Genomic DNA, 10,672 nt, shown 5'->3' with positions numbered 1-10,672 from the left:
TCAGCACCTCATAGCCTGTATTTGTGCTTTGACTATACTTTCCAATGTTAGTAGTAGGAAAGAGGGTGATGAGCTGGTACCCAGGATGTCTTTGTAGTATAGAGAAAGGCAGAGAACCCTGGAGAAGAATTGGAAGCAAAGGCATCCAGACACGAATAAAGCATGGAAACTCATGAGACAGACTCTTGCCCCAAGTGCTACAACCAGTAGTGTAGCCCAGGGGTGCAGAGAAAACATTCCTTGTGACTTGTTGTAATTCTCATGCTTTACCTACCTTGAAGCAATTTGAAGGAAAAAAAGGGATCTAGGAAAATATTATTTTGAAATAGTACCTTTTAAACACATGTTTTATAGTCTCTGTTACAGCAAGAGAGTTACTTATCCTACATCTAAACAAAAAAGCCCGAACCAAAAAAGAAACAACTACCAGAGCAGTCTTGGGTAAGGTCCTCTACCCAAGTGCAGACACAGCTGTTGTGTCCTGTGGGAACTATAAGTACTAAGAGGCAAAACTCCCCAAGCCAGTGTGCAATAAAATATTTCTCTCTTGATTTGGGATCGTGACAACATAGAAAGGAGATATTTAATAAATGGAAGGTTTTATAATTCCTAGGTTGTTCTCCATTACTGTCATAAATTTCAATGGTAAATGGCTAAACCCACTCAAAATATGCAGATTTTTAATATGTTTCCACGTCAGGTGCAGCAAGGACAATGACCTTGTGAAACTTCTTGCTCTATGCTGTTCCTGTGTACTACGGAGAGTTTCCTCTTTACATATGAAAGAGCACATGTGTCTCTCCCATTGTAGTCAGCCAAAGATGCTGCTGGGTGCTGACATCTCTGGTGTGAATAGACTTCTCTCTGGCAACCATTGATGGCTGTAATGCTGTACTCGATGCAAAGCTAGGCATGCCAGTTTTTGAATGTTCTACTTGGCTGGGTATTTGTAATCACAGGGAGTAGACAAGGACAGGCAGTGAAAAGTGCACCAGGCTTTACACTTGCTCTGTAGTGCTGTGTCCGTGGACTTTAGAAACATGCAATGAGTTGTGTGAAGGAGAAATTAGGTTGTAGCTACTGAGTGGGAGAGGTGCTGCTTCATCTTACCTGCTTGTTTCTTTTTCCAAGCAGTCTGAGATACAGGGTACTTAATCGCTTGTCCCGTCCACTTTTCTGTTAGTGAATTCCTCTTTCTTTTGCCATTCTCCTTTTCATATCTGGCATTTTACACTGGTATTCTTTCAGACTGGGAATCTCAGGCAGCCCTTTCATTTCCCTTCTTGATCTCTCCATGTGCCACTAGTGTGTATGTTCCCTAACACCTCAGTGAAAACAGCCACAAGATCCTTTCACACTTAGGGTTTGATTTATTAAGCACAGAAGCCAGTGTAAAAATCTGCAGAAAAGACTTTGAATTCTTTACAGAATTCTGCAGAAAAGACCGCTCGTTTTTTATAAGCTTTAAAATCTTCATCTGAAATTTGTTCGAGAAACTGAGTGGGAAATGTAGGCTACTCGTGGTGATTCATCAGTTATGAGAAATGTCAGATTCATGAGCCTCTCTCTCCTTGGCTTCAACTGGGTGATAGACTGAAATGGTATTCCTCACATTGTTTGTGACAGTACTGAGGGAATTACTGTGTGGAATCTTTATGCACTCTGCTGGGTTTTGCACTAGGATTCCATGTTTCGAGGGGAACACAAATGTGCTTCAGAAAGTGTCATAAAATGCAGACTAAAATAAAATGCTGGTTAAGGATCATGACTCAGAATTCTGAGTCAGATATCTTTTCTTTTGTTTGATCATGTCATTGAAGAACATAATTCTTAGGTCTTTAAGATTCTTTAACACCATTAAGATGTCAGAAGACTTTTATGAGAGGTACTTTCTTCTCATTTTGATGCCTGAAACTTTTATTATAAACCCCTTGCAAACATGATAGAGGCTTCAGTATGTAGCATTGCTTTAAACTACCATGGATACTGAAAATCATTAAGTGAAATGGAATTAGTCAGAATATAGTAATAGTCGGTCCTTTGGCTTATTTGTATTCTGAAGATGCATAATATTCCATTGGGTTTTATTGCTTAAAAAACATTTAAATGATTTTGAGTCACTAATGCATTTTAAAGCCTCACTGAATACCTTGGAGAGGACTGAGCTCAATAATATTTAGCTGAAGCAGACAGGGGTATTTGATGCATCAATTACATGGTTTACCAAAACTTAACAGTGAACAGCAACTGGAGTTTTAGCTCTTTTTGATAAAGAGATTAAACTCATCAGTGATACAGTAGGGTGATGGAGGTGGGGAAGGGTCCACTTTTAATCCTGATCATTCAAAGGATTCTGCTGAACTTTGTGTGGTGTAGTTAGTAAGGAACAAATTGTGTACTGATATAAATTTATGTAGGAATTTACTGTACAAAGTGAGCTCATTTTTAATAAAGCAAAACACCATGACCTATAATATCTTTTCAGCTATTTAAAGAAATTTGTTCTGCATTCTCCAAGTCTCGACTTATGTTACTTTTTACTATATTACATTGATTTAAAGAAAAAAAATTCATGGTATTCAAAGTTGGGTTTACATAAACAGAGTAAAAACTACTTTTGGCAGGCTGTGCAAAGTAAATCTTAGTACAAATAACGTAACAAGGAAGAATACGCACCAGCTAAATTATTGATGGTATGATTGTGAAACCTCTCTTGTTCCACAGGAGTAATCCTATAGTTTTAGAATGCTCTCTAGTAGAAGTAATAGAATTCAAGTAATTCTAAACTTCTTAATCTTGCCCTCAAGGATCATGTTTTCAGTATTATTTACTAGAAGCATGTACCGTGGGAAGATATTTGTGAAGTCTATGACAAGGTAACAGCTGAAGCTAAAAGGTCAACAAATTCCTCAGTTTAGTATGGATGATGCCGGCATCTGCAGACAGCGTAATTGTCTCAGGGTTTACAAAGGTTAGACAACTGCTCTCGTTCCAGCTTGGAGGTTTGTATTTTTCAGAGCAGTTTCATGTAAAAATAATAATTAAAAAAAAATCTTGCATGTTAAAACAGACAACTTTGGAAATGCTGACAATTTTAAATACCAGGGGGTTTATATATATAAATTTTATCTGCCTACTGTAAGCATTTTCTGCTTAGAATTGCTAAATAGACAGACATGTAGACATCAGGCATAGTTCCTGGAAGTCTGTTACATGTTGAATTCTTGAAGGGAGCCATGGATAACCTGAAACACTAGAGTCATGGTGATAAATGTTTATAGCAATGTGAAGTTTACAGCAAAATTATTTTACGGTGTAACAGTTTTTTGGCTGGAAATAACGAAACACTGCTTAAATAGCTTGTAAAATGGATAGTTGCTCTCATGGTGAAAATGGTTAGTCCTGATTTTTTGCACTTAATTTCATTGGTCACCTGTTCCCTCTGTGATGTTTAGCAGACATAGGTGATTTTTTGTATTGCAAGTAATTAAATCTGGTGAATTTTTTCTTAGAATCATGCAGATTTTGTCATTCCACCAGTCTTTGCGTGTAGGAATTCTGAGAGACACTGATAGTTTTCTTGACTGTACTTACAACTTAGTTATTTAATTTATCATGTCTATGGATACTTCTTTTTTTTCTTTAACTTGCTTGAAAACAGTTTATTTCAAGTGCTTACAATAAAAAATTAACCCTTTCCCAGGCAGAATTTATTGTAAGATGAATCAAAGATGTAAAGTCTTTCTGAAGCTGTGTTGATTTTAGTGGCCCATGGGTCTTGTTCTCTATTCATTGCAAGATTAAAGGTACCTAACTGCATACATAAAGCACTCACAATCTGCACTGGACCTAAAGTGTATTCTGAGTATAAATTTGTAAAGGACACACTTTACAAAAATACGTTCCAAGATACCCATGGTGTTGTCTTTTTTAGTGATCATTTATGACTAAATATTCATTCACTGTCACTCATAAATATAAAAAAAAATAAACTGCTTTGCAAACATGGCTGAGCTTAAATGTTATTGATAGGCAAATATTAGCATAATATGTTCTGCACAGTTTATCCAACTGTCATTGGCCAGATTTATCTGGTGAACGTGGTGTTGGATATATAATTTTAAGCAAAGTGACGTTTTATTTATTTTTGTAATCACTTAAATATTGTTTGTATCCTTTATACAGATATTGTTAAGAGTAACATTATAAAATAGTGACTACACATTAAAAGAAGCTTGCAGAAAGGACAAATTCCATTAAATATCCATGCTGTAATGCTTTTTGATGCTTACACTACAACATAGTTTTCTTGGTTTGTTCAAAAAACGTTCAGATCCTTGTGACAGAAATCTGCATTGAAGTTCTCAATTCTGGTCAGCATTGCACAGTGTAAGCCTCTGCATAAGACAGCAGCTGTTCCCAATTTGTTGTGCCAGAGGCTCTTAAAAATACATCTTTCACAGCATCAACACCTGGTGACTTCACTGGAATGTGAGCTTGTGTTTTACAGCACATAACTGGGCTCTGAGATAAGAGAAATAAACCACCTGAGCTTCAAGTTCTCTCAGCCTAACAGAAAAGAGAACTCGAGACTGTACAGAAACAAATATTAGTAAAGCTCTGCCTGTAGGAAGGTTACAATGGCATTAAAATCTGCCACAGTGGTTCCCCATGACAACAAAACATGAATGAATCATGGGATAAGAGAAGCAGTGAAAAGATTCTCAAGTAAATATGCAAATGTTTAAGAGTATTTCATGGTCCATAAGATGTTAGAAGGAAGATGGTCAGTGAGATGGCTGCAAACATCAAGCCCTTAACCTTTACTGCCAATTCTTGTTTATTTCTGAAGACAATCAAGAGATCAAAGAAATTGGAAACAGAACTGTCAACCTTTAAGATAATTTATTGGTTGAAAATCAAAACCATTGTTTTTTTTCTTAAAAGTTACTTATTCTTCCACTTGAAAAAAAAAAAGAATAAATAAAAAAAGTCTAAAAATCACTAGATGAAATTTATTACAGTATAATTAGATGTAGATGATAATTAAACTATCTGACTTGGTTATAGCTGAGACTTGTGCATGCTTTTGTCTCGCTTTTGGAGCTCACAAGATAGTCACAGTGTTTGAAGGATTGAGAAGGGTTGGCAGAACTGGTAAGGCCAACTGGGGATGTTTTAAAAATTTTAGATTCACAGCTTGTTTTTAAATATCCTCTTCTTTCTCTTTAGGGATGTCCTCTGCTTCTTTGTTAGTTTATTTGCTTTTGGCATTCCTCATTCATTTTATATCTGGAGAAACAGAAGTGAAGTTCAGTGGACAAACAGAATTCGTAGTTAATGAAACAAGTACAACTGTTATACGTCTGGTAGTCGAGAGGACAGGGAAGCCTGCTAACATCACAGCAATTGTGTCGGTAAGATGCTATGCCAGTTATATCCTCAGTAAATATTAATATCTTTCTGCAGTTTTGAATGTTGCCTGTTCTTGCCAAGCCAGTTGTAAGGAGGGTGGTGTTTCACTGTTACAGCGCTTCACTTTGAAGAGCAACACCCAGTTTCTGTAACTGAGTAAATTCCTGTTGGCTGCATCAATAGGTTCACAACAATGGTATAAACATCTCCTCAAGGAGCCATCTCCTGATGCTGGGGTGGAAGTCTGAGCTGATAAGCTTGTTTGATTTTGATTGTGGCTGTGAGTTCATAGTGAAAATTTGGCTGTGTGACAGTTTCTCCTTTTCCAGATTACCTTAGAATATGCAATTTAAAAGCTACTCCAGTGTTGGAATCAGACTTCTATATGTGTTTTTAAAATCATAGAATCATAGAATGGTTTGAGTTGGAATCCCATCCAGTTCCACCCCTGCTATGGGCAGGGACACGTCCCACCAGACCAGGCTGCCCAAGGCCCCATCCAGCCTGGCCTTGAACACTTCCAGGGATGGGGCAGCCACAGCTTCCCTAGGCAACCTATGCCAGTACCTCACCACCCTTGTTGTGAAGAAATTCCTCTTATGTCTAGTCTAAATCTGCCCCTCTCCAACTTATAGCCCTAGTCCTATCAGCCCATGCCTTTATAAAAAGTCCCTCCCCAACTTTCTTGTAGCCCCCTTCAGGTAGTGGAGTGAACTGACTTTGTTCGGTTCGTTTGGAGTTCAGAGGTAGTATTTTTGCATTGTTTCATTTATTTATTAGCTGTTAGTAACTCAGTTTTATTCCTTTTAAAAGTTTGAATTCCTTGAGTGTGCTCTATCATATATGTATGGAGTAAGATGCTGTGTAATGTAAGTACCACATGAGATCACAACAGTGTACCAGAGAAGATGGGTGCTGATGAACTTTACAGTCTTTAGGGAAAAGAAGCTGTCTGTGTTCCTGCACACTTTTTTTTGTTCTCCTGTAACTAAGTATGAAAAACACATGTCTCAGAAATTACAAGGAACAGAATCTGATCTGTAGGAATTTCACTCTTCATTAACATCTGAAGAGAAAACCTTGAGAAAAGGTGATTGTACTTTGAAACCAGACCTCTTTACTGGTGTAACAAGCAGAGTAATTTAGCTTCCTTGTTAAGGACATGAAATTTCTAGTTGTCTTTCTAACATGAATATTTTGAGCAGCTCTTCTAGGAAGATGTTTATAGCCTGTTTTTGTATGAGTTTTTTGGTGAGTCTAGTGTTGATGCATATACATAAGCTGTAGTTGCAAATATAGAATCATGGAATCACAGCATGGTTTAAGTTGGAAGGGACCTTAAAGCCCATCTAGTTCAAGCTCCACTGCAACAGGCAGGGACATCTCCCACTGGATCAGGCTGCTCCAAGCCCCTTCCAACCTGGCCTTGAACACCTCCAGGTACGGGGCAGCCACTGCTTCTCTGGGCAACTTGGGCCAAGGCCTCACCATCCTCAGAGGGAAACATTTCTTCCTGATACCTAATCTAAATCTCCCCTATTTCAGCTTAAAACCATTCCCCCTCATCCTATCCTTGCCCTCCCTAGCTTACCTGTAGCCCCTTTCAGCACTAGAAAGCTCCTCGAAGATCTCCTTGGAGCCTTGTCTTCTCTAGGCTTAAGAATCCCAGCTCTCCCAGCCTGTTGAGTACGTTCAGTGAGAGGCAAGAGCCACAAAAGTACCTTCTGTATTTTGTTTCCTCTTCACTTAACTTCTAATTTCATTGTTTTGAAACAATGAGTAGTTTTTTTCACCATAGTTCATTCTTTAGTGCCTGCGAGGAAGGTATTTCGAGTTGTGTCAGCGATAATCCAGACACGTTGCTGTCTTGGTATCACTGGCTTTATATTTTCTCCTCTAACCACCTTACCTACTGTGGAATCGGTAGGTACTTCTTTTTTTAACTGAAATGAAAACAGGGCCATTCATTATAGAAGAAATCATCTTGTTCAACAAAATCTTAATCTAGGTTAAGTGTGTAATCCCCTTCCAGTCCTTAGACTGAGACAGGGAGGTGAGAGGCAGTTGCATGTCAAGGTAAATTTAATTCAGATAGGGTATTATAGAATCAAAGAACTTCCTCAGTTGGAAAAGACCTTCGAGATTTTCAAGTCCAACCACAGATACAGCCCTGCTAGGTCCACTCCTAGACCTTGTCCCTGACATTCAAACATCTCATGATTTAAACACCTCCAGGGATGGGGACTCTACCACCTTCCTGGGCAGCCTCTTCCAATGCCTGAAAAGCCTTTCAGTAAAGAAATTCCTCCTGATACCTAACCCAAGTCTCCCCCAGTGCATCTTGAGGCTGTTTCCCCTTGTCCTGTCACTGGCTAGAAGGGAGAAGAGACCAGTACCCACCTTGCTATAACTTCCTTTTAGGTAGTGGTAGAGAGCGATGAAGTCTCCCCTCAGTCTCGTTTTCTCCAGGCTAAACAACCACAGCTCCCTCAGCTGCTCCTCATAAGACTTGTGGTCCAAACCCTTCCCCAGCTCTGTTCTCCTTCTCTGGATGTGCCCCTCAGTGTCCTCGTAGTGAGGGGCCCACAACTGAACACAGTATTCAAGTTGTGGCTCTACTGGCACTGAGTACAGGGTGCTAGGAATAGTTTTTCCATTAAAATAATGGTGATATGACACATTATGCAAAAGGAACCCAGTTACAAGGAAGGAAGTCATAAGTGGTTCTAAGTAAAGCATCATGTTTGCTTTCCCCCTTCCTGCCCCAGTTACTCAGCATGGTTACAAGTGACTATTATCTACACCTTCTGTTCAGAAAATAATTCTATGACAGCAGAGGAAATTGTGGGAAGAATTATGGGCAAGGGAGTGCGTGCAGTCTGTTAAATGAGCCCAGAATAATATTGTAAGAGATGGTGGGGGAAGAAGGAAGTGATATTCAATTGTGTATTTATTGCAGCTTGATGGAGAGAACACGGGAGACTTTTTTGACACATATACAGCTGCATTTATACCCGAGACAGAAACACACCGGACAGTGTATATATCTGTTTGTGATGATGATCTTCCAGAGGCTGATGAGACATTCACGTTTCACCTGACATTACCAGTAAGTCTTAGTTGTTCAATTTATCCATTCCCTGGAAAACAGTGGGTAATCTGATGTAAGTGAACGGTATTCTGTGGATTTCAGTGTAGTCATACTGTGTGAGTCTGAATCCTTGTAGGGAGGAACAAAAAGAGTTTCCAGGATGCCGCTTACTACTTGTAAGTTTTGCCACTTCTGTGTGTGTCTCTGTGTGATGCTGCTGTGCAGTACAGACGTAGTCTGAAGCTTCAGCAGGCGCTGCATTCAGCTGTGGACATGGAAGGAGTATTGGAGCCTGGAAGAGTCGGATTGTGAAGGGACTCTCAGCCTTACCTGTTATCCCGCACAGACCATATCTAGAAGAGAGGGTGGACTTAGCAAAAGAAAGCTGCTGACTTCCAGTTGTTCAGAAACAGAGGGTAACCAAAATCTATGCGAAAACAATTGTACTACATGTATCAGTACATATCTTCACATTGCTCTGTCTCATGGGAGCCGTGCTACAAGACAGGGGCTCGCATTTACTTTTTCTTTTTAGGTAACAGTTCATGACTGAGTTTGATGTTCAGTAAAGAAATTTTATGTTTTATTGCCAATTATTGCACATCTCAGTGAAGGAAAAATTCATATTTTCCCGTCTTTCTTTGATTTGTAAATGTAGTGGCTCACTTTTACAACAGTGTAAAGATTGTTTTCCTTTAGCTGATATCTCAGTATAAGAGCTTCAAAGTTTCAGTTTTATACAGATGTTAGGGAAAAAAGAACAACCTTGGATTTGTTGGCAAAGCTACATGCTTCATTCCTGATTCCCTCTTGCTGTGGTATCATTAAAGGTTGCCAAACTATGATTAATCATTACAAAGTTATTTTAAACAATTTGTTGTTGACTATATAAGCTGTATTTCCTCAATATTGAAGAATTATTTTGATGCATTCTATTGCTTTAGTAAATTTCCGTTATAGTGTATAATAAAAAGACGTGCAATTGTCATAGGCTAATATTTACTGTTGAAAGACTGTAAAATCAAAATGTGTATTTTTTGCCAATCACCATATGTAATATCTTATTTTTTTTGTTAATTCTAGAAACCATCAGCAAGGATAAAGCTTGGCTCACCCAAATCTGTCACTGTAACAATCTTATCAAATGACAATGCCTTTGGAATAATTTCTTTTAACATGGTATGGCTTTTTATGTGGTTTATGTGAAAATTTTAGAAAGCATAAAGGTGAAATTTTCAGAGATGCTGGTTAGTTGTTGAAATGAATCCCTTGAAAATGAATTAAGAGTTACATCTTTAGAGGTACATACTTATGTGTTTCATATGTAGATAGAGCTTTTAGTACTTCTGTATACTTTTAGGTGTTGAGATGTAGCCTGGAACCCTCACACTTGCATTAATATCCATGTTGCTCATTTTAAGTATAAAACTCCTAAGGAGTTGTTCAATCTCACTGCCCCACATCTGTAAGTCAAGATACTAACAGAGTAAGGAAAAGGTGAGGAGTGATACCATAGGATAGTTAAATCTTGAGAATATATGCATTTTTCCATCTTTAGTGAGCAATTTTCTACATAACTCTTAAGGAGAGAGAACACTATCATGATGTACCCTTTGTGTAATTCCTCTGCAATACGGCACTAGTGCAACTCTAGCAGTCTGGAGGGTGCTTGCAACGGCACAAGGGTTGTGTGAGTAGAAAGAGAAGCTGTACCTTTTTGCCAGCATTATGGCAGTATACTTTTTGTAGAGGATTTCCCTGAATAAGCACAAGAACATGTGAAATTTTTAGCACCGCAGTAGTAAACCATGCTGAATTACTGTAATTCCTTGAAATCTTTCACCTACAGGTTTGATAGGCAGAGTCCATTTATAGCTACTTATTTAATAAATGACTTCTTTTTTAAAGGATAAAAGTTATTTTTAATGGGATTAGGAGCTCCTAAAAGTACTGGTGCTAATATGCCACTGCTTTGCATGTATTGAATCATAGAATGATTTTGGTTGGAAGGGACTTTAAAGCCCATCCAGTTCCAGCCCCTTGCCATAGACAAGGACACCTCCCACTGGGTCAGGTTGCCTAAAACCCCATCCAACCTGGCCTTGAACACCTTCAGGGATAGGGTAGCCACAACTTCTCTGGGCAACCTGGACCAGGGCCTCATCA

The 10,672-nt window shown here is 38.6% G+C and overlaps 1 protein-coding gene across 1 annotated transcript in view; it reads left to right on the top strand.

The window, feature by feature from the left end:
* Positions 1-5,216: 5,216 nt before the first annotated feature.
* ADGRV1 (adhesion G protein-coupled receptor V1) overlaps positions 5,217-10,672 on the top strand; it is a gene marked incomplete at its 5' end in the record, with an annotated part of 290,584 nt that continues 285,128 nt past the window's right edge. The window contains 3 exons of the mRNA XM_069880588.1: positions 5,217-5,417; positions 8,375-8,524; positions 9,590-9,685. Coding sequence (XP_069736689.1) covers positions 5,217-5,417; positions 8,375-8,524; positions 9,590-9,685 — 447 coding nt within the window. The remainder of the gene's footprint in view (positions 5,418-8,374; positions 8,525-9,589; positions 9,686-10,672) is intronic.

Source organism: Phaenicophaeus curvirostris, chromosome Z (genome assembly GCF_032191515.1).
Source record: "Phaenicophaeus curvirostris isolate KB17595 chromosome Z, BPBGC_Pcur_1.0, whole genome shotgun sequence".
Taxonomy (NCBI): Eukaryota; Metazoa; Chordata; class Aves; order Cuculiformes; family Cuculidae; genus Phaenicophaeus; species Phaenicophaeus curvirostris.
Note: the sequence above shows the minus strand (reverse complement) of the source record. Positions and strands in the feature narration are given on the sequence as shown.